This window comes from Ricinus communis, chromosome 5, assembly GCF_019578655.1.
Source record: "Ricinus communis isolate WT05 ecotype wild-type chromosome 5, ASM1957865v1, whole genome shotgun sequence".
Lineage (NCBI taxonomy): Eukaryota > Viridiplantae > Streptophyta > Magnoliopsida > Malpighiales > Euphorbiaceae > Ricinus > Ricinus communis.
The window spans coordinates 6586351-6614239 of NC_063260.1; the positions used below are offsets into that span (position 1 = coordinate 6586351).

General features: G+C 28.3%; 3 protein-coding genes across 3 annotated transcripts; 2 read left to right on the plus strand and 1 right to left on the minus strand.

The window, feature by feature from the left end:
- Window positions 1–5675: 5675 nt before the first annotated feature.
- On the plus strand, window positions 5676–15000 carry LOC8276921 (protein trichome birefringence-like 43). Its single transcript, XM_048373711.1, has 5 exons — window positions 5676–6064; window positions 9110–9281; window positions 13303–13478; window positions 14087–14245; window positions 14499–15000. The coding sequence occupies exons 1-5, from the start codon at window positions 5796–5798 to the stop codon at window positions 14806–14808; spliced, it is 1086 nt and encodes a 361-aa protein (XP_048229668.1). The 5' UTR covers window positions 5676–5795; the 3' UTR covers window positions 14809–15000.
- Window positions 15001–16696: 1696 nt separating this feature from the next.
- LOC125369992 lies at window positions 16697–18030 on the minus strand. The gene is made up of 2 exons (XM_048373536.1): window positions 17508–18030; window positions 16697–17259 (listed from the first exon to the last, which is right to left on the minus strand). The coding sequence occupies exons 1-2, from the start codon at window positions 18028–18030 to the stop codon at window positions 16697–16699; spliced, it is 1086 nt and encodes a 361-aa protein (XP_048229493.1).
- Window positions 18031–20254: 2224 nt separating this feature from the next.
- LOC125370186 lies at window positions 20255–20850 on the plus strand. Its single transcript, XM_048374894.1, has 2 exons — window positions 20255–20483; window positions 20700–20850. The coding sequence occupies exons 1-2, from the start codon at window positions 20256–20258 to the stop codon at window positions 20772–20774; spliced, it is 303 nt and encodes a 100-aa protein (XP_048230851.1). The 5' UTR covers window position 20255; the 3' UTR covers window positions 20775–20850.
- The last annotated feature ends 7039 nt before the right edge of the window (window positions 20851–27889 follow it).

Sequence of the window (27889 nt, forward strand, 5' to 3'; positions counted from 1 at the left end):
CATTTGCTTGCCTGCATAGCCAATTGTGATTTTAGATAGGCAGATAACAATTTAAAAAGTTGCTAATTTTAATTATTAAATTTTTATTTCTTAGAATTTTAAATATTATATTAAAAAATCCAATTCAAATAAAAAGTTAAAAATTTCATATAAAAAACGACCATAAAAGTTAAAAATTTCATTTAAAAATTTAGAATAATATTTATAAAGTCCCAAACTAAAAAGTTTTTAAGAGTGTTTTTTTTATATATTTGAACTTATATTTTTGAAAATTTAATTTTGTTAAATTTGAAGTCTCATTTTTAGTTATCTTAAAAATAGTAAAATTTTATAAATTCCTCATAACTTGTAATTTTATTATTATTTTCTTATTAAAGGAACAACCAGAAAAGTTAAATTTCTTTGATAAAAAAAGAGTCAAAATTTTCAGTTTTAATTTTAATTTAATTTTATTTTATTTTTAGAATTTTAAAAATTATTTTTACAATAATACTTTTTTCAAGAGTGGATAAATAGGTTTGAGAAAATTAATTTATAAAAAATTAAAATACTAATAAAAGATTACAAATGTGATTTTTCAACGTCGAACGGTAATTCTAAATACATTTTTAACGCAGCAAGTAAGACTTGCGTACCATATCCAATTAAAGAAAAAGATCAACCACTGACCTCATTTAATTTAATTTAACTTCGATGGCAAATCTTTAGACTTTTGATACGGTGCATTGGCTTGCTAATAGGTCATAATAAGTAAAAACAATATTTCATTTACAATTTAATTTGTATGTATTTCATTTTATATATGAAATTCTTCTCTTAATTTTTGTATCTGTTCGGAAAAGAATAAATAAGAAAAAGAATAGAATTATTATGATAAAATTAAAATTAAGAAAATAATATAAATGACATAAAAATAAAATTATATAAAGAGTGGATCAATAATTCTATTTAATTAATTTCAAATACTTATCTTTGGTATCTTCATTTGGGTATTAAGCTTTTTATTAAAACATAAAAAATACAAATAATTATTAGCTGAAATAACATGAACGTGAAAAATTAAAGTAAATTTTTTGAATATGATGTAAGTATTTCTATTTATGAATTTTATATAGTTTAAACTTATTTATGAATTGTATTTCAATTTATTTATTTTGTACTTCACTTAAATTAGGTTAATTAGATTAAAATATCATATATACTATTATAATTTGTGAGTTGTATTTTATTTTAAATTAAAATTATTTTTAATTTATTTTAAACTACAAGTGAGCATGTCAGTCTCCTAGAAAATTTAAACGAACTAATTCTACTTTATATATTATGAAATTCTAAAATAGTACAATGTTAAAAAATTTAAATTGAATTGTGAGTAATAAAGAGTTCAAATATTGAAAGTCAAGTGCATTAGTTATTGAAATTCACTAAGAAAGCATATCAATTATAACTTTTGAAATGAAAAAGAAAATTATAGATTTTATTAATTAAAAAAAAAGAGAGTAAAATTAGACATAATAAGAAATGTTTAAAAACTTTATATTGATTTACATGAACATTAAATTAAATAAGATAACATAATTTATACTTTAGATTAAGATGTAAAAAATAAATTTGAATTAAGTAAAAGAAAATATTCTAGTGTAATTAAAGATTACTATTTCTAAATTGAATTATAAACAAGTAATGTAAGTTTTAAAACAATTATTTAAAAATGATAAATATGATTAGCTATAATAAAAGAATAAGAAAAAAAATTAAATTTACTTTTAAATTGAGTTGGTATACTTAAATTTATATTATTAGTAATAGAATTTATAGAACTTTGAAAAATACTAAAACATCAAAGCATATGAATTAAGATACAACGATATTTCAAAGTATAATACTCAACATAACACCAAAATAAAATATTTGAGACACTCAGGTAGAGAAAAATCTTATGCTGATGAAGTAAAGTTAGAATACTAGAGTTACTAATTGCAATAAGAATTTGGTTACTAGCAATTAAAATGAGTTCAATGGCTAATAATTTTTTAATCTATTTTATATATTATTTTTACATATTTTTTATACGTAGTTTGTGGTAAATAATTAATACTAATTTAATAAACATTAACAAGGACTTGATTATTTCTATTAGTGACTATGCAATTTACAAAAAAAAAAAAAACACATTTCTTTTAGTCTAAAAGCTAAGAGAAAATAAATAAAAATGTATGCATTTTCTTGAATATTTTCTCAAAAGCTAATAGTAGAATGCCGTGTGGCAAGCTTTAGACATCTTTGGCCAAAAATTATCATAAAATGCTATAAAAATGTTATATGTATTAATGAAAAATAAAAATGGATTGAAAAGTTATTAGCTCTAAAACTCATTTTGATAATTATTAATAAAACTTCCTTTAATATTAGTAATTATGATGTTCTGGCTTTCATTCTGTGTTGGATTCCATCTATCTTAGTGTCCTATCCGTTTTATATTGGTGTCAAGCTGACTACTATACTTTAATATTTTAGTATTTTTTTAGTAGTATTCTACAAATTCTAATTTATACTAATATTTGTTAATTAATTTTTTTTATACAATTTTTTAATTACAGTGGAAATAGAGACTTAAAAAAATTTTCAATTTTAGTTTTTGTACTTTTGTTTATAAAATATACTTTATTATGGTGTCCTATTCCTTCAGCAGTATCAAAATGAAAAAAGACTAATATGACATTTTACATGTTGGTAAGTGTAAAGAAAAATGAAATATAACCAGTTGAAAACTGTGAGGAATTTTCTGGCGATCGACAACACGGATGGTCTCCTTCTGGCGATTGATTTCCTGCACCAAGTATTTTCCTGAATGCCAGTACAATATCGTCTTATTGTTCTCACAAGTCAGAAGATAGTTAGGGTCGCCATAATTTTTTGGACCCCCTTTTAATCCAAAGGGGTAGGAAATGCTCTGGAAGTTGCCACAGGAAAGTGGAATATCACAGAGATACTGGTTTTTCTCAGCCCCGCAAGTTACAGAAAATAGAAAGAAAAAAAGGAAGAACTAGATAACTTGCAGAAAATAGGACCCTGAACATGGCGACAGAGCGAAAGATAGACTCTTCTCCAGCACTACAACATACAGTGGATAATCCTCTGTTTTTTTTCTTTAAGATGTTTTGGCTAATTAGACTTGTAAGAGGAAAAAGAAACCTGATGGTTCACTTCCGTTATTTTCTTTTGGACTTGATAATTCACTGTTTATACACTAATTTCCATTTCTCTCCGACTCCAATGGCATACCATTGAAAGTCCTTTTGCTTGTTCTTTTGGGTGTTTGCATCATAACCTTGTAGACACTTCAAATAATTAATTGATATCAAGTAATTCTGTGGAGCACTATCAATCTACTGTCTTCATAAGCATTCATACTCTTCAAAGACAGGACTGAATAAAAAAGAAAAGGGCTAGGAAAGTTCTTTCACCCTCAAAAATTGGTAAATTAAAATAATCAAAATAAAAGAAAACTAGAATGAAAAGAAATTTTAGTAAATTGTCTAATGGGGCGGAAAATATATATAAATAGTTGGAACTAATCACATGAGGCGCTGTTTGATTGTTTAGATATGAAGTTATAGGAACTCCAAAATTAAATGTGCTTAGTTCGAAGAAATTTCAGGATGTGTGACTTCTTGGGAAGTTCTCTAATCCTCCAAGGAGATAAAACCACGAGGCCAGTAAAGGCTAAAACGGATAGTATCTCATATGTGATATGGTTCTATGTCGTTACAAATTTAATAAGTAGTTTCTACATAGCTACCACGCCGTGTGGTTGCTGATTAGAAGCTAATTGGTTTCCAAGTGGTCTCCTACATTAGTGCATCAGCGACCAATTGGAGACCAAGTAGAAACAACTTTTTGAATAGATGATTAGAGACCACTTTCTGAATAGCGACTACTTTAATTTTTGGTCGCTATTTTCGTTAGCGACGAGGATTTTAGAGACCACCAGATGTTTAGGGTTAGCTGCATTCTTTAAACTACACTCTTTAATTATTAGGCATTCATTTAAGTTCATTATTTAGCTGCTATATCCAGAGAGTTCTTTTGCAAGTCACTAAAAAAGAACTGATATTAGGAAACCTTTTTCTTATAACGAGAATAGTTTTTCTAAATCTCAAGCCACACTAGATTCTCAACCTATTTTCGATTCAACTGCTTTCTCGTCTCCTGAGACTCGCAGAATAACAACCAACAATGACAATCTAAGAGTTCCTCTATATCCACATCATCAATATCCATTTTCTCCACTAGTTTTTTTATGTTCATTTATGAATCTAGAAACATGATTAGGTTTATTTTTGAATGAATAACATGATTCGCATTATTATATTAGAATTTCTTTATTTAAAATGTTCTTGATTTTAATGGGTTATGAATCTAAGTAGTTTAAAATAATTTTTGAGTTTTTGATGTACTTTTAGTGATTTTATGCATTGTACTCAATATTTAGATTTTTTCTTTTGTTTTAGTTGTAGGAAAGGTTGTAATAGCTAGATTTAATTTTTTGCACTTTTATTTTGCTTTATGCTTGATATATGCCAAATAGCTGAAATGTGATTTGCCTAATTAAAACTATACATGTAGACTCTAGACCCTAAGAATTGGATCCAACATGAGAATTGTAGTCCATTAGGTTAATTAAATGGTAATTGGATTAAATCTAAAACTAACATAGACCTAGCGGGCCTTGCTATGTTTTTAAATAGATTAATTGGGTCACATTAAAATTTAAGAATACATAATTGGATCTCAACAAAAAAAGTAGTCCATCTAAATTTAAAAGGCTGAAATTAAAGCATAATTTGCAACTGGGCTAGACTAGAAAAAATATTATACATAATTAATTAGTAATAAAGGTTAATAAATTAAATATGAGTTGGGCTTAATAAAATAGACTAGACTTAAGAGAACCTTACATGCTGTAATGAATACTTATAAATATATATACATTGATGTAATGAATACTTATAAATATAAACTATCGCATTTATAGGAAATAGCTTCTTAAATAATAAGATTAAAGACTAAAATACACAAATAAGGAAGTTGGCTTTCGGATCCATTTCTAAATGTGGCGAAATTTTATAATGGAATCTAGTACGCCATTCAAATTAGTAAAAATGTCTCGAAAAATTATTCGATGGTGACTCCATCTCTGCGCTAGTTTCTGTGACTAGTTAATGTGTTCCTGATTAGGTTGAAAAATCTTACGGTGCTATAGTCACTAGAGACATTTGGATGCACGCCCAAAGCCGCCGCCCACACTCATCCAATAAAATAATGATATTCAATTCCATTTTTATATATCAACCTTATTTCTAAGATTAACAAGACAATTAAAAACTTAATAAAATAATTATTTTTAAAAATAAGACTGATATAAAAAAAATTGAACCAATTCTCATAATTTTATTTGATGAATGTTTAGATTAGTATTTTAATAGCACGGCGGATCAAGTTCATATATAGCTTCTCACTGTCTTTTACAACTGAATAGCCTCCCAAAGTTACCATTTTCATCCATTGATTCTTTATTATCACAACTAGGAAAATCTCAAATTCTCAATATTTATCTATTTTGAGAAGATTATTATATATCACATTTAAAGGCAAACCTTATAAGACCAAAAAGCCACCTGTCTATATATCTATATATCTATATATCTATATATAATTCTCTTCTTTATGCAGCATCATACTCATATTTGAGTTCAGCAACTCTTCCCCATCTTCTCTTCTCTCTCTCTCAAATGGGTTCTTTTACTACTGGTGCAATATTACTATTCTTTCTTGTGCTTTCTCTAGTGCACCATAGTTATGGATTCCTGAAGGTAGAAGTAACAGGAAATAAAGGGTGTGATATATTTGAAGGAAGTTGGGTTCGTGATGAGTCATATCCTCTCTATGATTCCTCTCAATGTCCATTCATTGAAAAGGAGTTTGATTGTCTGAAAAATGGTCGACCAGATAAAGACTTTCTAAAATACAGATGGCAACCTACTTCCTGCACCTTCCCAAGGTAATACATATATATTTATATATTCTTTCATAATCTTTTGTCTAATACTAACTTGAGAACTTTAGAATGCTTAATGGGTCGTCGTCAACATTTGCATTAGCTATTAGCAGCTTCATGTGCATTTTCTGTTGAACTTTATGGTTAGTGGGTAATCTTCATGTGATATAGGATATTGGGCAATAGATTGTGTGGTATATACATGTATGAATGAATGGGCTTATTGAATTGATCCTTTTACTTCACGTGAGAGGGACAATAGTATGCAAATGGTGACATAGGAATAGACAACTTTTAATTATGGGAAGGAAGAAGAGTAAGACCATCTATAGGTTTTATTTTGTTTTCTAGAGGAAATTATGAGCAAAAGGCGAAAAAGGCAAATTCGTTTTTGCACTTTTTACTACCTAAACTTGTGGGATATGATGTCTCTATGACTATGATAATATATAGGATCTTACCTTAGTGTCTTTTGTATGTGTTTATAAGTATGTATATTTATTTGTGTTTCCTTTATAAAATATTACTAATTTTGGTTGTACTTTATTTTATATATATTAGTTATCATCTATTGTTTATTAATTTTATAAATTAAGCATCCTTCATTAGACATATTTTCTTTGACTAATTATAGCTTCAAAAACTAGAGATGAATAAGCCGAATCAGTTGAGTAAAAATTTTTAATTTTTAATTTTTAAATTAAATAATAGATTTTATATCTTTAAAATAATTATTTTAAGAAAAACCATGTTTTCAATATATAGCAAAAAATAATTTATCTAGACTATAATAAGTAAATAAGATAAAATTCTCTTTGATATTTTATAGGAAATTTAAATTTTGGTGAAAATATTATAATATTAGTTTTATAAAACTCTATCTTTTACTCAAAACTAAGCCAAATTAAACCGAATTAAACCAATCGATGATTCAATTCAGTCTTCTATTTTTTATAAGTTTTGCTTACCCTTAAAAAAAATTACATAACGAGTTCACTAGAGCGGTGTCATTGGCTATTGAATCCATGCATTCTTATATTTTGAAAACTTAATTTTTTATTTTTAAAGATTTATATTTTTTATATATACCATAATAAATATAAAAATGATATATGTGTATTATGAGTATTTTATATTTTAATCTTGAATGCTTAACGCATATTATATTATATAAAATTAATAAAAATATAATTATTATTTATTATTTTGATAAATAAATAGGGATATATATAAAAAATAAATAAATATTTTCTTAAAAATATAAAAGTTAGATAGAATGAGAAGTATATAGTTGTGAATTTGCTAGCAGAATCATTATTATTATTATTATATATTTTCCTTAATTATAATTAATGTATTACAGATAATGAATAATTATTTATTAGGGGGTCCAGATTGACAGTTAAGTTGTCAATTGTCTAAATTGTTCTTTCACTTACTCTAATCCATCTGGTGAAGGAATTATTATACTTATATGATTTACAAATAATAATCATAAAACGACACATAACCATTAAGTAAGTGGTCCTCTCTTTGAAAAGGCTGTGTGAACTAATTTGTATTTGCTTCAGGAAGTGATCAATGTAAAATGTGCACGATTTGTTTAAATGGGATTATAGTGAGTGACTTTTTTAAACTATGTACTCTAAAAAAAGTGTTCCAATTTGTGCCTTTTTAAAATTAATTTTTAAATAAATTCTATCTAACATCTCATATGCAAACAAAACATATATTATTATTTGTTAAGTGTTATGAGTTGAATTTTAATTATCATGATTATACATTAACTAATATAATTATGTCATTAATAAAAATGGATGCATGCCACTATATAGTTAGCTTCTTTTTTTTTCATTTAAATATAATGTAGTAGATAAAGCTTATTTATAAATTTCTTCTCTATATTTCTTTCATCTAATGTTATCCCTTTGTTTATTAAATTGTTAATTGCTAACTTTATTTTAATAAACATTTTGGTCTATGCTTAAAAAAAATAGTATTATAGTCAATATGATTCTAATAGCAGTTTTATAGTTTAGTCATTACTTATAAACATATACCATTTTTATTGTACTTTAGCCCTTAACATCAAAATTTTAACTAAATACCTACTCTTAATTCCTTAAATAAAAGAAATGATTTCCCTGATTTTTAATGTTTTAAAACACTTTAGTCCTTCAAAATCAGACACTTTAATTTTAAGCATTAATATATATTGTTATTATTATTATTATTTTGGGGTCCAAACGCAAATGGGTTCTCATTATTATTATTATTATTATTTTGAGAAGAAATGGGCTCTCATTAATTATTTCTATTGACTTAATGCAAAACCACTCATCTTATTTTAAGAAGATAACACATATGTTGTTCATATCCTTTCATCTATCTATACATATACCAACTATCATCTTTTTTCTATCTAAAAGCTTAACTCCATGATAGGTGTATATGTCAGATTCAATAAAGTTTTATATTCGAATTCTAAAAGAAAAAATTATCATTATTAGGAAATATCATTTAATACATACTTCTATATATTAGAAATAGTAAATGAGTTATTTGATATTACATAAAGTGATATAATCTAGTAAAAAAATAAAATACCAAAGAATTACTAAATTAAAGATTTAATGTAAAATTTATATTTTCAATATTTTGAAAATATAACTCTAAATACAATATTATAACAACAAAAATTAGCAATAAAAATTATAAAACCTGAACCAATTCTATTCAAACTTTTATTTATTTATTTATTAGAGTTAATTAGATTGGTGGACTACATAATATAAAGCAATTATTTTGTATATATTGCTCACTATAAATATGACAAACTCTTATCAGTATTAGTAATTAATAACTAGAGGGCGAATCAAACCTGAAACTTAAAAAATAAAAATTCCATTCAAAGAATACAAAATAACTATGTATGTTAATGAGATAACTAAGACAAAATTCGGATAAATTTTCTATGTGTTACTTAAGAGCAAAATTCGGATCAGTTTCAATAGGTCCATCAATCTTTTTGAAGAATTGATGATGCAGGTTTAACGGTGGAGATCTGTTATCAAAACTTGAAGGGAAAAGCATAATGTTTGTGGGAGATTCACTAAGTTTGAACCAATGGCAATCTCTCACATGTATGCTTCATGTAGCTGTGCCTAATGCTAAATACACCAATATCAGAACTGGTGGCCTCTCCATCTTCTCTTTTCCGGTCAGTATATACTTTCTTTTTCTTATTTACTTGCACCACTCCTAATAATACTTTTTATATACGTTCTTATAAAATTATAAATAATTTATTATTTGAATAAAAAATATGTGTTTTTAACAACACTTTCTATTTTATTTTCTAATCAATTTCTTATTAATAAAAAAAATAATACATAAAGAAAAAAATAAATTTAAAGATAGAAGTTTAAAAAAATAATAAAATATACTTAAGAATCATTTTTTCCTCTTAAATTTAAAAAGAAAAATATGACTTTTAAATTATTTTAGATAAAAAAATGATGAATTAGACTCCTAAATATATCTCTATAAAAGAGAAAAAGCATGATTATTGGAATGATATGAAGCTCCTTTGTTTAGCAAAAAATAATATTTTTTTGTATTTTAGTGCATAAATTTAATTTATGAAAAATACTTATTTTAATATGAAAAAGAAATAATTTATTTTAAAGAAAATTACTCTTTATTTTAAAAATTTACGTCTTAATTAAAAAATAACTTGCAACTTTAAAAAGAGAAATTATTTTCTTAAGTTTTATAAATTCTTACAAAGTTATAAAACTCAAAGAGATTTATGTATAAATATTAAGTCAATTGATACAAAAATTATAAACAATCCCTTCTCATAAATCTTGACGACTACAATCGACAACAGACCATCATCAGAAATTTTTAACTTGGCTATTTTAGAAAAATATTTTTATGTTTAAATATAAATTTAAGATTTATAATTTTTATAAATTTTAAATACTGTATTATTTTATTGAGAAGAAAGTAATATTATCTATTCAGTTTAAATTCTAGAATATAATTTTTCTTTCTAATATTCTCTGTGTTACTAAACGACATAAAATAAATTTCTGACAGTCTTTCCAAGAAATGTTTTTGTAAAGTCATTTCCGCTTTTAATCTTCTTTTATGGGAAACAATAATAGTTCCATACCACTTGGGCATTAGGTCCAATGTGAATAGGATCACTTAGCCACAGGTAAATTTGGTTAAATTCTTTTTGCGCTGTATCCACGAAAATCTCATTTTTTCGATGGATAAGGCGATTTTTTTTCTATTTCTACAAAAAAATATTCATACAATAGAATATGGGATTAATTTGAATTCTTTCTGATACTTCTTCAGAAACTACCCAATAGAAGTTCAAATTTTTGCTCCAAGGCAATATTTAATTTGTAGCTTTATTAATATAGATAATATTTTAACAGTTATTATACTTATTTTTGAAATATAAAATTATTAATTAAATTCTTATATTTAAATTAAAAAAATAAAACTTTTTAATTGATTATACAACTAAGTTATTTCGTTCTTTTTAATATACTTAAATACAAATAAAATTATTAATTTAAATTTTATAACTTTTTCCAGTTAAAACTACCGTAATAAAAATAACTAATCATATTCTATAAATTATCTATAAATTTTGAAAAATTATGTCTTTTATATAAAATTTAATATTTCAATTGATGTTTTTATCTTTTACTTATAATTGTCTTTTGTAATTTTTTATTTTAAAAATAAATATAAATTATCAATATCCGAAAGCACTTCATATTTAAGAAAGATTACAAACATTTTTTCTTCAAATCATCATTTATAAAATAATTTTAATTTAGATAATAATATAATTAATATTTATTCTTTTCAGTTTAAATATTTTTAACAAGTTACTAACTAGATTATTGTTGTTAATTATTACTGTATACATTAAGTGTATTTAGAATTTTAACAAAATCAGAAGTATATAAAATTAACAATTTCAGAGTCAAAACTCAATCTTTTGATGCCACACGTTTCGAATATTTTACTATTTTTAGATTTTCCTTTTGGTTTTTCTTCCTTTTATGTGTTAGGATTACAAAGTATGATCTATTTTCGATTCGTTCGATAACGAGTTCAGTTTCTTCCCACTACACTAATTTAGTATATAATTTAATTTTCCAAGAGCCATTAATTTTCACCATATTATTCATAATCACTTTTAATGAATTTTATTAGTAAATTGAAGTATTAGTTTTCATTTTTCTTTTAAATCTTGCTGCATCAATTGAAGTATTTATATAAAATAAAATACTTTAGTTAAAAAATATCATTATATTGTCATTTTTTATTATATATTAAAGTTAAATTATATTAAATATAAAGATTAAGTTAAATAGTCATGTTTTAATATAATGAAATAATTTAGATTCCAATTAGTTTCATAAAAAAAAAAATCAAAATTGACAAGTTCATTGTCAATGAACAAGATCATATGATAATTTTGTAAGTTAAAATTGAAGCTTTTTATCCACTATTCAAATAAAATTAATACGAGTAAAATTTTTATTTTTAATATAGCTAATTTTAGCGTCTAATAAAAAAATAATTTTTATCTATTTATTTTATTTAGAAATTTAAAACTAAATTATATAGTGATTTATAACATTAAAAAAATATAAGTATTTTTAATATGTTTAAATTTTTTAGAATTAAATTATGCTAAAAATAAAAGAAACAAACAAGTAAAAAATATTAAATTTATTATTTTAATTAGATGTTAAAACTAACATTCGCTAAAAAGAAGATTTTATTCTAATTTGATAATAAATCCAATGATCAAATTATAATATTAAATTATCAGGTTAGTCTTTGATTGAAATGAAAAGAGAATGATAGTTAGTTTTATTAAAATTTAAAAAAGAATTTATTTAATAAAAGAAACACATGGAACTTGTGTATTAGACCAAATATTAGGAGGTAAATAGTATTTAACCTATAAAGAAAATAGGAAAAATTACTATTACCATCCTGAACTTTGTCAAAATTTATAAGTTCAACTATGCATTTTTAAAAGTGAATCTATATCCCACTGGATGTTTGTTTCCATCAACTGTTATCTTTTTCGGTCTATTTTTTCTATTAGTCAATTGATCAAAGAGTTTAATTAATTAAAAAAATTCAATTTAATTCTTGAACTTATTTTCAAATATCATACTCGTTTAAGATTAAGTTATTATTAGATTTCAATGAAAGATTCCTTTTGTCTTAGAATAATTTAATATTATATTTTGAAAACTAATATTTTTTAATTGATACAACTCATTATTTTTTATATTACAAATTTTATCAATATGTGTAACATTCCAAAATTTTCTAAATTTGAATAACCTAAAATTTTATCCATAACTTAATACTTTCATGGGACATATAATTCTCTAATTTGATTTAATATAATATAAGTTGAATTTATTCATTAGAATTTAATAGTTACTATGAAGAATAAAAATAAGTATTTAATTATTTTGGAAAACTAAAAAAACTACATATTCTCCATTATTTCTTTATGCTTAATTATAAATTCAAAGTTTGATTTCATGTTAGATGTCTTTGTATGCTTAAATTATCCAATTTGATTATTACTAGTATTTTTAAGTAATTAAATCTCAATATAAATGTGCTCTAAATTATTATATGTCAATTAGAACTTCGAGACTAATTTTATTATGTTCATTTGATTACTTAGTATGCTTGAATCACATAGTCTAACATGACCTATTATGTTCAAAGGATAGATCATATATTAAAATTTCATATTTTTATCTTTAAAGAAATTTTGTTAAGAAATTAGAGTTATAAATATTAGACTAAAAATAAAATTATATTATTCTAGATGAACTTGATACTTAGATTATTCTAAAAAAATAATTTTAAATATTAATTTAATAAAAATTAAATTTTGAACAAGTTTGATACTTGATAATAAATTTAAGGACAAAAATTGAACTTTCTTTTAGTCGATTAAACCTTTTGATCAGTTAACTAACAGAAAAAATAGACGAAAGTGGATAACAGTTAACGAAAACAAACGTCAAAAGGAGTACTAATTCACTTTTACAAATGCAGGATTGGACTTGTAAAATTTTAGCATATCTCAAAGGGGTAATAATTATTTTTCCAAGAAACTATGTATGTGGTTAGAGGCATTATATACAATTTTTTTTTGTTTGCAGGAATATAAAGCAAAAGTAATGTTCTCCCGCAATGCATTTCTAGTTGACATTGTTAATACAAGCATTGGCGCTGTTCTGAAACTCAACTCCATTGAAGGTGGAAAGTTGTGGAAAGATATTGATTTATTGATCTTCAACTCATGGCATTGGTGGCTTCATACCGGAAGGAAACAACCGTATGTCACACTTATTTTTTCTTCTAATTATATTGGTAGATCCTGGAATTTATAGTCATTACATATCTTTAAATGAGCCTGCATGAAGATGAATCAACATCAAATCCTTCTATTCATATAAAAATGGAAATATATACATATATATATTATTAAATTTACAATTTTTTTATTTTTTACTATGTTAAAAAATAAAAAAATACAATTTTAACATTTTCTTAAATTCACGGTTTTAGTTGATTTTTATTTTTTTCAATAATTTCTTAATAAGAAAATCAAACAAGAATTAAAAAATAATTAAAAAATATTACAGTGTAAATTTAAAAAATTTAAAAAAACTGTATTATTTAAAAATAAATGTTTAGATAGTAAAAATAAAACTTTTTGTTAATTTTGGTATATTTTAAAAAAATTTACTATAGAAACTGACTTTTACACACTGGTTAATCTTTAATAATAATAAGTTTTACCTGATGATTAGTAAGTACCTCACTTCCAGGTAGTGGCATTACATTACACCTATCTTTTGTATTCCTTTGTTCTTGGTAAAATTCCTTTGATTCATAAAAGAGACAACTTGTGATTTCTTGTCTTGTTTTTATTTTTTATAGATGGAAATTTATTCAGGAGGGGAACAGCATTTACCAAGACATGGATCGATTGGTAGCATATGAGAAAGCATTGAGTACATGGGCTGAATGGGTTGACACCAATGTCAATCCCACAAAAACCATTGTCTTCTTTCAGGGTGTTTCACCAGATCATAATAAGTAAGTTGATGGATGCTCAAGTTTTACCCTAAACCTTTTCTATATCTTTAAAGCCAATCTTGAATTTTCTCAGCACATGATTATTTTTTTCATATAATTTACAAGAATCAGATTGTATGAGTTGATTTGCTAATGATTCTAATTTTATATTTCATATAAACATGTCCTGTTTTTATATTTCTCCCCGTTATATATTCTAAATAATATTAAGATGAAGTTAATGTTTCTCTCCAAATCTCAAATCTATGAATAGTGGAACTGACTGGGGAGAGCCAATGGCAAAATACTGTGAGGGACAAAACCAACCAGTGTTTGGTTCAAAGTATCCAGCAGGTGAGCATCCAGCAGAGGTGGTTGTGGAGAAAGTAATAAGTGGCATGTCAAACCCAGTCCATTTGCTTAATGTCACAGCACTTTCACAGCTAAGAAAAGATGGACACCCATCAGTCTATGGCCATGGTGGCCATAATGATATGGACTGCAGCCATTGGTGTCTTGCTGGTGTTCCTGATACTTGGAATCAACTTTTCTATGCACTTCTGCTTCAAAATTTTATTAATTAAGTAATTCATTTTTCTATTTATCAATAATAATAATTCTTATTTCTTTGCAAAAAGACGAAGGGCATTATAGTAGTTCAAATTAAGATTATGAATAAGCTTTTAGAAACTGTGAAATTTGATGTTGAGCATGTCATCATGTATGTAGATATACGACCTTTATAATTAATGCGTATTAAATAACTTTTTTAATCAGATTTTTTTATGAATTTCTAAACTTTTTTATCATAATTTGTTTAGATCCTTAAAAGACATCGAAAAAACTAATTGAATAATAATAATAAATGATCGCTAAATAACTGGTATTTAATTTGTTGGAAAATTGTATATACATTGAATGTTTAGAAGGAACATAAATACAAAAAAAATGTCTCAGTAATAATTGGCTTGAAAAACTAAAGCTTTGAAATGTGTTTGTTGGAAATTTGTATAGTGGAGTGTAGTTATTATTGTACAAGCCTATTCTTGGTGATGCCTTGCTCTTTTCATAGAGATTCCCATGTTTCAGTTTACTTGGAGATTTTTTTCCACTTTATGTGCCAAGAGCCCCATTATCTCCTTGTTCTTGGGGATTGGAAATAACCGTCTTGCCTATCTTCTTTCTACTACTCTTCTTTACGTTACCCTCAATTATTAACCAACCAAGCTAGTTAATTTAAATATATTTAACTGGTTAAATTAATAATTATAGGCTTTTAATCTTTTGGACTTTTTCTTTTATACCTTGGGCCCATATTATTCGTAGGCTCAACAATTGCCCCCTCATACATATATATGCTTGGTCAATTCTTTTTTCTAATCTCCATTCTTCTCATCCTTGCCCAATCCAATGTCAAAGATTTTAGACCTAAAGTCTAATATCACTCTTATGACATGTGGTATTGAGAAACCAAAGCAAAAGAGTCTGTCACCACCTCGTTGGGAGTTGCTGAATCTTTACCTTTTTTTATTCTTTGACCAAGAGATTCATCCAGCGTCTTGATATTTGAGGCTGCCATGATTCATTGGTTAATCCTTGGTGGTTTCATTGTATTGCCTCATATTCGGATGCTTTGTTTGATATGAGGACAAAGCTTTTTTATGCTTTTACCACTAGCTGTTTATTAGTTATTAGTGGTTCTCTTTGCTTCACCAATGCTCCTTCTGCTACTCTTCCATGATTTGTGAGATATTTGCCTTGTTTATGGAATAAACAGTTAGGATTTTATTAGGTGATTCCTTGTGTTGACTTTTCTACTCTCTCTATCCCTGACCATGTAACTATTGATATTGTTCGAGATTTAGTAGGATGACAATGTTCTCTTTCTTGCTCCATTATTCTAGTCACTAGAGTAGAGACTTATGCTTTCGAGATTTGGTGGCCTTTGCTTTATTCCAGTCTTGCTCCTAATACTCTTGAGTTGATGCTGGCAAGTGCATATTTCTCTAGTGTATATATATATATATATATATATATATATATATATATATATATATTCTATCTTTTGATTTTTTCTTCCTTTCTTTTTTAAGGGTTATCTCCTGCTCCTTGGTCTAAAAAGAAATTGAAGACTATAGCTACCCTTGCTACTCAAAAGATGTCTAACAAAAGAGCAATTGCTCCTTCCTCAATCAGACCTCTTTCTTCGCTAAAGACAAAGGTGTCCAAGCCAAAACCTCCTCCTAAAGCTGCTGCTAAAGCTTCTTCTGCTTCTAAGACAGTAAGGCGTTCAAGACGAATTAAACAAAGGAGTGCTTTCTCCAATACTTCTGCGAACCCATTGAGCCTTTTCGATTCTTCTTCCGACCAAAGTGAGGATAAGTCCTCTTCCTCTTCCTCTCAGGTGAAATGCTTTTATTTTCCTATCTTTGGTAAATAGAGCTCTATTTGTAAATGTCTTAAACATTTACTTTACTTTTTCTTATAGTACATGACCTTTTTGTAGCATTCATCGACATAGTCATCAATATTCTGCCTCAACCAATGAATACTGAAAATTGCATGAATGCAAGAAATTCCAATTAGTTGCCAAGCTTTGCATGTGCAACTCCTGTCTGGCAGAGACATCACAAACTGTTCATCAAATACTTTAACCTGAAATTTGTCATTCAAAGCTGGCTTTGGTATACAGAATTTGGTTTCCCACTTTAATTTCTCAATCTTCTTTCTAATCCTTGGGCACAATACATCCACACTATTTTTCATTATGTCAGACTTGATTTTAATCATTTCTATCAAAGCACATCTAATCTCTTCCAACATGTCAATAATATGTAGCAACTTTGCTTTGCATATCCATCCATTAAAAGTCTCAGCAATGTTGTTGTCAATATTGTCACACTTAGGTAGAGTGGATTTGTATGCTTTACAGAACACTCTTGGATCCTTGGAAATAAATCCATCTTCTGCCTCAGGATCAACTTCTCTAAATACCTTCAGATTAGCCATAAATTGTGCTTCATATATACTGTATACTATTTTCCAAAAGAGCTGTTTGAGTTCAATTCCATTATGCAATTTCTTCTAATTTTCATAAATATGTATTGAACAATTTCTTATTTCAGCATGTGGGACCAACTCTTGTAATACTTTAATAAGACCCTATAAGCATCAACAAAACAAATTAGGTGTAAGTAATTTAACTATTAACTTATTCAAGTAAAAGAAAAAATAGGCAATAAACAAACATTTTATTGGACACTTATGAAGGCCCATCCTATGCCTGTGTCAATGAACAAGTCATTGAAGAATCTAGTTAGGAACCATCTCCAAGTGCTTTCGTTCTCAGCCAACATTGCTGCCCAAGCAATAGGGTACATTTGGTTGTTATCATCACGACCAATTTTACTTAAAATTGCATCCCCAAGTATATTCTTCAAGAATGCACCATCTGGAGATATGATAGGTCTACATCCCTGCATAAAACCCTTCCTTAATCCACAAAAATATATGTATAACCCTTGAAAAATAGAATTATCCTCTTCCATATTGTATTCTAGATCAAAACATCCTTTTCTATCAACTTTCTTCAATTCATGCATATAGGATCTCAATTTGGCATAATGAACCTCTATTGATCCTCTAAGCTTCACTAAAGCTAGCTTTTTTGCCTTATAACATGAGCATATTGAGACTTTCATTACATATTTTATCATCAAATCATAGTCCATTTCAGCTACAGAATAATTTGGTTTCTTCCTAAATTCATTTAATAACTCATCAGCCAGCCACTTTGTAGTTGCCATATTATTTTTTTGCACCCTAGCATAGTTATAGTTAGGTCTAATAGTCCTAACCATGAATGTCCTCTCATTTAGAACTTTTGAAGTATAGATTCTTCAAATGCAGTTTTCTTTACATTGTGCTTCTATCCTATCTACCCCAGTCCTTTTTCACCACACATCAATACCCATTTGCAATTGCATAATTCTATACTACTCCTCTAAATTGTTCTACATTTGTGAATTTCATTCATGGTACAAACTTTAACTTTTGATGATTACATTTAGAATTATAAATTATTTTTTTCTCCCTCTTTTTTTTCCTAAAACCCTAGTCATCCTCATCACTTGAAACAAGAGTTTCAATCTCAACATCACTGTGAGGGTACTCAGAATCGTACTTACTACTATCACTCATATTGTCATCCACTCTAGTATTGCTACTAGCCCCACAAACCCACTGTCATCTCTCTCTTGGTCCCTATCTAATCCCAACCCAAATCTATTATCAACTAAAGTCTTGCTAAAGTCCTTCAGATTCTGTTTTGCAATAAGATATTCCTCATCTACATCTGAATCAGAAACATCAAAGGATAGGCTATCCTCATCATCACATTCATCATTTTCAGGGGTATAATCTTCATCCTCACTAGATTCTTCATTCTCAATAACATTGTTCACACATTCAGGTTCTACTTTATTTTTCCCTTTATTTACAAAACTTTCAGGTTCAATTTCATTTTGATTTGTATTTTCAAATGCAACTACAGTCAATGGTTCATCTACACTGTCATTATGATATTGATTCTCATTTTCAGTTATTGTTTGCCCATAATTTGGAGTCATTGTTACAGCTTTAGCATTAACTTTTAAAAATCATAATTTAAATCTTCTACAAATGTCTTTTTGCACTCTTCCTCAGTCTCAACAAAAACTAAGTGTAGATCCTTCCCTATAGGGTTCCATTTCCTAAGGGGTTCATAGGCAACATTCAAGAAATGTGTATATCCCAATATTTTCACTATCTCCCCAATATCATCCATACTGAAACTAGAAATACCACTGAGATTTACACTACACCCACCAATATACTTCACTATAGGATTACTAAACAATGCCCCACCATGATGAAATTCAATAGAAATACTGCATAAATATACACACAGCAATTAAATTAGTAATGCGGCAATATAATAATAAATTACAGCCACTTTGTAGTAATACCAAATACAAATGCCTGTTTTACTGCTATACCAAATGCATATACGAAATGGACAATATCTTTAACAAAAATCCCTAAATTTTTTGTTTATGGCTTATTTTTTTCACCAAATGCATATTCCCTACACTATTATACCCACGAGAATAACACTCCTCACTTGCATTGCCTTACCCATTGACTGTATTAACAAATGCATACCTTCGTTGTTATTTTCTAGAAGGAGCCATCTTCCGGGGGACCATGGCCACAAGCTTCAAGAATAGTGGACCACAGAGGGGACAAAGACACCAAAATAATTATTTAACAAAGAGCAAAATGAGACAAAAGTATGAAAAACTGTATATTCAGGGAGTGATAGAGTAGTTATTTTAGTTGTATTGTAATTGTAAAACCCTAGAAATTAGAATTGGGGAAAAAATTAGGGAAATTGAAGGGAAGAAACAGTGAGTTTTGAGGTTTTTCAAGTCTTGAGCCATGTAGGCAAACATTTCTAACCACGTGTGGACGCTATGTTATAAGTGGCACAAGCCAAAACACTTGTGGGTAGATATGATATAATAGGCAAATATGGTGGACCAAATTGATAAGTTTTAAAGGTGAGAGTAGATTCGTGAAAATGCTCAAAGGTCGGGATATCTCGGATCGTTTTCTCAAATATAAAAAAGAGCACAATCAAGACTTATGTTCAACAAGTAAAATCCATATTTAATTATATTGCAATAAATATAGAATCAATAAGAAGAATAAATAATTAGCTGTAATAAACATTGAAAAAAATGTTAAGATTTTGAGTTGTTAGGGTTGTTAGGATATGATAAGTATTTATGTTTTAAATTTAGAGTATAGCTATTAAGAGGTTGTTATTTAGTTTCTATCAAAGTCTTACATATAAGTATAAATATAAGGCTGATGTATCTCTTTTTGATATTAGAATATAATAATGAAAACCTAATTCTTAGGTTATTTCTTTCAAGTTGGTATCAGAGCCTACAAAAAAAAAAAAGGCTTTGAAACACTTAAAAACAATATGAGTGGTAGAGATGGTGAACCATCTGGATCGAAACCTATTATCATTCAATTTGAAGGAGCATTCAATGCAGGAATTACGCTTACAGAATCGAATTATGACGTATGGTCTCAACTAATGGAAATGCATATTGCTGAAAGAGAAAAGCTTTCCTATATTCGGGGAAAAATAAAACCACCTGCTGAATCAGAGGATGGGTATGAAAAGTGGTATGCTGAAAACCAAAAGGTGAAGAGATGGCTGCTAATGTCTATGAGTCCAGAGATCATGAAGCGATATTTACGCTTATCCACTGCCCATGAGATCTGGACTGCTTTATCAAAAGCTTTTTATGATGGCAGTAATGAGTTGCAGCTCTTCGCCTTAAACCAGAAAGCATTTGCAGCCAAACAGAATAGAAGATCCCTCTCTGAATATTATGAAGAACTAACTGCAATTTTTCAGGAATTGGATCACAAAGACAAAGTGGTCATGAAGGATCCTGATGATGTGGTTGCGTACCAAAAATCTATTGAATGACTACGGGTGCATATATTTTTAGCTGGACTGGATGATCACTTTGAGCAGGTTCGCGGAGAAATCCTACGTCAGGAGTCTACTTGAGCCTGAGAAAGCTATGCCCTGATTTGACGAGAGGAGAACCGCCGTGTAACATTAAAAAGAGACTATGGAGACTCCGATGCTGCTGCTATGGTGATTCGCAACAAGTCAAAGACATCTATTGGTATTAGAAAGTCCACACAAAAATGTACTCATTGTAATAAGTTAGGCCACATGAAAGATCGTTGCTTTGAGCTTGTAGGCTATCCAGATTAGTGGGATCAGAATCGAGGATCACAAAGAAGGAAAGCTAAGAATTTCCTGATTTCCATTGTTGCTGAAACCAAAACAAGTGAGGACAATGTTGAATCAACTTCAACATTAGTAGCAACCACAAGCAAGGAAGGTAAGGTGTTTAATATTTCTACATCTGTTTGTGATAATACATGGATAATTGATTCTGGTGCTTCAAATCATATGACCTTTGATTCTGGACAGGTTAAGAAACTTAGACCATCCTTACAAAAATCTGTTTCGATAGCAAATGGTAATGAGGTTCCAATTATTAGAGAGGGATCTATTACTGCCACCAATTCTTTAAATTTAGACTCAGTTTTAATTGTTCCATCATTAAATTACAGCCTTTTATCTGTTTCCCAAATAACATCAGTTTTGTCTTGTATTATTATTTTTTGGCCCAATTTCTGTTGTTTTAAGGATATCCAAACGAAGTAGACGATTGGCTGTGGTATTATGCAAGGGAATTTGTACTACTTGGACATGCAATCAAATACTTCTTCCAAGTTGCATCATGCGTTTGCAATGGATGGTCCAAAGAAGGAAAAAAAATGAAGCAGAAATCTGGTTACAACATGGACGACTAGGGCATGCTTCTTTTGGCTACTTAAAAAAGTTATTTCCTAGTTTGTTTAACAACATTGATGTTTCTATTTTTCGTTGTGATGTTTGTGAACTTGCCAAGAGTCATCAAAGCTCTTTTTCATCAAGTTTTAATAGAGGTAATTTACCTTTTATGATTGTTCATTCTGATGTTTGGGCTCGTTGGTTTGTTACTTTTATTGATGATTGCACAAGGATGACTTGGGTGTGCTTAATGAAATCTAAGAGTGATGTGAGTGCATTATTTCAGAAATTTCATACACATGTTAAGACTCAATATAATGCACAAATTCAAGTGCTTCGCAGCGATAATGGTGGTGAATACCATAACTCTGAATTGAAGCATTATTTGGAAGAAAATGGAATTGTCAATCAAAGTACATGTGTTTATACACCCCAACAAAATGGGGTAGCTTAAAGGAAGAATAGGCATTTACTAGAAGTTGTTCATGCATCATTGCTTCATGCAAAAATGCCATTATCATATTGGAGAGAAGCTCTTTCTTCTGCTGCATATTTAATTAACCGAAGTCCTTCACGGACTCTTGATTTTCAGACACCTTTTCAGGTTCTTAATGATACTATAGTTGCTTCATCAACATCAAACCTACTTCCTCGTGTCTTCGGCTGTGTAGTATTTGTATATATTCATAAACATCACCGCCATAAGCTTGCTCCTCGAGCAATAAGATGTGTGTTTCTTGGATATGCAATAAATAAAAAGGGGTACAGGTATGTTCATATCCATAGATGTAGTCTTTCATGAAGATGTGATGTATTTTGAGTCTGAATTTCTGGAGGAGAGACAAGAAGAAATTCAGACATTAGATTATCATTTTCAGGAGGAGTATGAAGTGGTTGATAATGATGTTGGTGATCACTCAGAAAATCATTGGATACGTATTGAGCAAGAAGATCTAACTCCATCGATTGAAGAAGAGTTCTCAAGTGAAGAAGACCCTAAATCCCAGGCTGAAATACCACGCCAATCACCTGCTGAAGATATTCCTATTCTTGAACCCGATCCACCGAGAAAACAATTACCAGAACGATCCACCAGAGGTATTCCTAAACGTAGTTATGAGCCTGAAATTTCTGGTAAAGTTAAATACCCAATGAGTCATTATGTGTCGAATCATAACCTGTCAGAATCAAATAGGTCACTGTCAAATCAATTATCTCATATCTATTCCTAACGTTAATGCGGGAAGCTTTATCCGATCTAAAATGGAAAGCTGCAATGAACGATGAAATGAAAGCCTTGCAAAAGAATGAAACATGGGAGCTTGTTGATTGTCCAACAGGAAAGAAACCAGTAGGGTGTCGTTGGGTCTACACCATAAAGTATAAAGCAGATGGCATAATCGAGCGATTCAAAGCAAGATTGGTAGCAAAAGGATACACTCAAATCTATGGGATTGATTACACTGAAACCTTCTCTCCTGTAGCTAAAATCAGTACTGTGAGAGTGTTATTATCCTTGGCTGCAAATTTGGGTTGGTCATTACAGCAGTTTGATATTAAGAATGCTTTTTTACATGGTGAATTATCCAAAGAAATCTATATGGAGCTTCCACCTGGATGTATGTCAACAATGCAGAATAGGAAAGTTTGCAAGTTGAAGAAATCATTGTATGGACTGAAACAATCTCCACAGGCATGGTTTGGGAGATTTTCAAAGTCTATGAAAGCTTTTGGATATCATCAGAGTAATTGAGACCATACCTTATTCATAAAGAAGGCAAATAGGAAGATCACAGCTCTCATTATCTATGTGGATGACATGGTAGTTACAGGAAATGATCCAGAAGAGAGGAAGGCATTACAAGAATACTTGTCCAAAGAGTTTGAAATGAAAGACCTGGGTTGCTTGAAATATTTTCTTGGGATTGAAGTTTCAAGATCAAAGAAAGGAATTTTTCTGTCCCAAAGGAAGTATGCATTGGATTTATTGCATGAAACTGGAATGTCAGCATGTCAACCAGTTGATACACCAGTTGAGGAAGGCCTGAAGTTGTGCATTGAGGTAGACCAAGTACCCATTGATAAAGGAAAATATCAGAGACTTGTAGGAAGATTAATGTGTTTAGCTCACATAAGACCTGATCTTGCATATGCTTTGAGTATTGTTAGACAATTCATGCATAATCCTGGAGAAAGACATATGAATGCTGTCATAAGAATCTTACGGTATTTGAAGTCTGTACCTAGAAAAGGAATTTTGTTCACTCAACATATGGATTGGCAAAACATAGAGGTTTACACTGATGGTGATTGGGCTGGATCAATCGATGATAGACGATCAATTGCAGGATATTTTTCATTTGTGGGTGGAAATCTTGTGACATGGAGAAGCAAGAAGCAAAATGTTATTGCCCGGTCTAGTGCAGAGGCTGAGTTCAGAGGAATGGCTGTTGGTGTGTGTGAAGCCTTATGGTTAAAACAAATTTTGGAAGATTTAGGTTACGCACTGAGGCAGCCAGTTAGATTGTATTGTGACAATAAAGCAGCACGTGATATAGCTTATAATCCAGTACAGCATGATCGGACAAAGCATGTAGAGGTTGACAGATTTTTTATCAAAGAGAAGTTGGATGAGAATATCATAGAATTACCTAAAGTATGTTCTGAAGATTAGTTGGCTGATATCCTTACCAAAGCAGTCTCGAGTCACATATTCTTTAAGTGTCTAGGCAAGTTGAGCATGTATGATATTTATGCACCAACTTGAGGAGGAGTGTTGAGATTTTGAGTTGTTAGGGTTGTTAGGATATGATAAGTATTTATCTTTTAAATTTAGAGTCTAGCTATTAAGAGGTTGTTATTTAGTTTCTATCAAAGTCTTACATATAAGTATAAATATAAGGCTGATGTATCTCTTTTTGATATCAGAATACAGTAATGAAAACCTAATTCTTAGGTTATTTCTTTTAAGTAAATATTAATGAACATTGAACAAAGTATTAATAAACATGAAAGAGAATACTAATAAATATGCAGAATTGAACATGCAAGATAGTATTGATCAATATTTTAAAATGATGTAAAATCAAGACGACCATTTTTATTAAATGAAAAAGCACTGTACGTGTTATGAATTGTTCCGTGATTCTACATATGGATTGGGGTCCAAAATATAAGCATTGAGGCATGAAGACTGGATTGCATGGGTGTAGACTTATTTGGCCAAAGAATTTATCCTCATATGCAGCTAATTTGTTTTTAAAGAAAAACTCGGATTATAATGGTCGAATTGCAAGCATGCAAGGTCTGTTTTAAGCTTCAACAATTTAGATAAAAACTTCGATTAAGAACTGGACGAATATGCTCTCAAAATGTTTCTTGACCTTCCGGGGGGGGTGGGGTGGGGCGGGCGGGCGTAGGGTCATTATTGACTCTCGAATAAATTACTATCTTTATAAAATTGATTATTATTCTTAAAATGACCTATTTTATGATTTTTAAGTATTTTTTATACTTTAGTTAGTAGATAATATATTAGAGAATAAGATCTCTTCTTATTTAAGAAGATAATTATTAATTATTTAATGATAATTAGGATATTATTTTTATCTTGTTAGTGTTAATTAGGACAATATCTATTATTTATTTGTGATAATTAAGAGAATTATCTATGATCTTTTAAATTTAGCCAATTAGATTTTTAAATACTATAAATAGCCATGTACAATCTTATTTAATAGACATCTCTAAATTTATATCAAATCAATATAATTATCTTTGTTTCTTTTTTTAGCTCTCTACAAGTATTCAGTCCTCACTGATTGGTAATCCCTTGATTATACAAGATTTCCTTATGAAATCGAAGGCTCTAGTTCGGACTTACTTTCCTAGAGTGGTTAGACAACTTATCTCCGTGATTCATCTTCCATCAGTCGAGATAGTTATCTTTAAAAATTGTTACTATTATTTACTTGTATTTTGATTATTGTAGCTAGTTGTAGAACTTGCTTTCAAAATTTATTTGAGATATTCTCTGGTCGAATGTCATTGATTTTTGGCTGTGAACAAATATTAAGAGTAATATTCAATACATGAGTTTCATTTCTAGAGCTTAAAAGTAGATTAAGAGCAATATTCAGTACATCAAGTGTTTATAGAGCTTGAAATTACTATATAATACTGAACTATCACTATTGCCACCGCATGTTTCACAAGTCCACCTATTGCTCCTTTGTAGTTGCACCTTCAAAAGAACCAATCAGAATAATACTTATACTTTTTTTATTTGAAATTCATACAACAATTTATCTCACTTACAAAATGGATTTTATTTAAGCTGTGTTTAGTTGAAATCTATTAAGACCATAACCAAATCAAACTTTTTGTGAATTACTCAAAGCTTAATTTGATAAATGCTTGCTCGAGGTTGATAATAGATGCTCGTTAATGTTAACAAATTAAACTCAAATTTAGTAATACTTGGTTTATTTATAGACTCATGATTCCATCCATTCATAAACTAACTTTTTAATGGACTTGTTATTAGTTTGCAAGCTAGTACAAAATTCTGCTCTCATTGATTTGTTTACAACCCTAAAATTTATTGATAAATTTATTTTATTTGCGATTAAATTTTTAAGTTCAATGTGTTAAATAATAAATTATAATTTATTGTAATAAACATAAATATCCTGTTGAAAATAATTTATAATAAGAAAAACTTGTAGAGGACATAAGAGAAAGTAAGATGAAATGATAAAGGTGAAAGTGATTTTCTAATCTTATAAAATATATTGATTTACTAAAATAAAATTTATTTAAAATTCTATTTATTCTTTTAGAATTTAGTTTTGTTACAACCAAATTTACAAATTTAATTATATAAAATTTAAAATAAATTCTTATTTCAGTCAAACACATATACTTTAGATTTGTAAATAAATCCTATAAAATTTTATGGCGTTCAACCAAATATAACATGTGTGTTTGGTTAAAATGAAAGTTCATTTATAATTTTAATATAATTAAGTTTGTGAAATTGGTTATAACTAAAATAAATTTTAACAAAATAGGAAGAATTTTCAAATGAATTTCATATTAGTAAGTCGATATATTTCATAAGATTGAAATTATACTTTCAGCGTCACCATTTCATTTTACTTTATCCTTTACGACTTCTCTTTCTATAAAAATTTTCCTAATTGTAGTTTGTTTTCACGATAATATTCATTTTATTGAAAATGAGATTCATACTTACTATTTAACAAATCAAGTATAAAAATTCATTAACAAATGAATTTTTAACAATTCTTTACCAATGAATTTTATAAAAGAATTTATGAGGCAATTTCATGCATAGAATTTATGGTTATTTTGAAGCTAAATTATCCTAATTTTACGTGTAGTAATTATACACTTGAATTCATTTATATTATTTTAGGTGAGTTGGAGTGATTTAGATTAATTTGAGCTCAATCGGAGAATTTGAACTCAATTGGAAGCAAGAACAAACGTTTTGGAGTTTAATTATAAGTTACCAAAAGAAGTACCAACATACATGAGTTTCGGCCATTTGTCACACTCACGACACTCGATCTTCTCAACCATTGCGAAGTTTGTGCTTATTTTTCCTATTTGTACATGAACTTGTTGCCTATATAAAGGAGGCATTTTGAGGGTTTGGAAATGATTTTTGATACTTTAAAAGACTTAAAACTCAAGAGACAAAAATCATTAGGAAGATATTTAAAAGCAAAGATTCAAAGATTTTCTTTAGAGATTAAGAGTTGGAGCCATCCTTTTAAGATTTTCAAAGTTTTTCTTTTCTCTTTGTATTTGTTTTTAATTTTTTTATGTTGTTGAACTCTTGTGGAATTGCTTAGTTCAATATGAATAGCGAATTTCTTTTATCTGGAGATTTGGTGAAAACTCTCTAATTTCTTTATAATTTAATTAACGGGCTTTCTTTAATTTTCAATTCATTATTGTTTTGATTTAGTATTCTTGAATTGATTATGCTGTAAATATAAAGACCTAATATTTGAAAAAATCTAAGGTATTAAATAATGGAGCGAGAGTGGAAGCTTAATGCTAGTTCATGGAATTACTAAAGATGAGCTATTAAGACTACGAAAGTAGGCATATGCTCTTGAGAAATTTATTAATTTACTATAATTCTTAATGGGTTTAGATTGATAGAATCAATCACAAGAGTAATTAAGGAACTAATA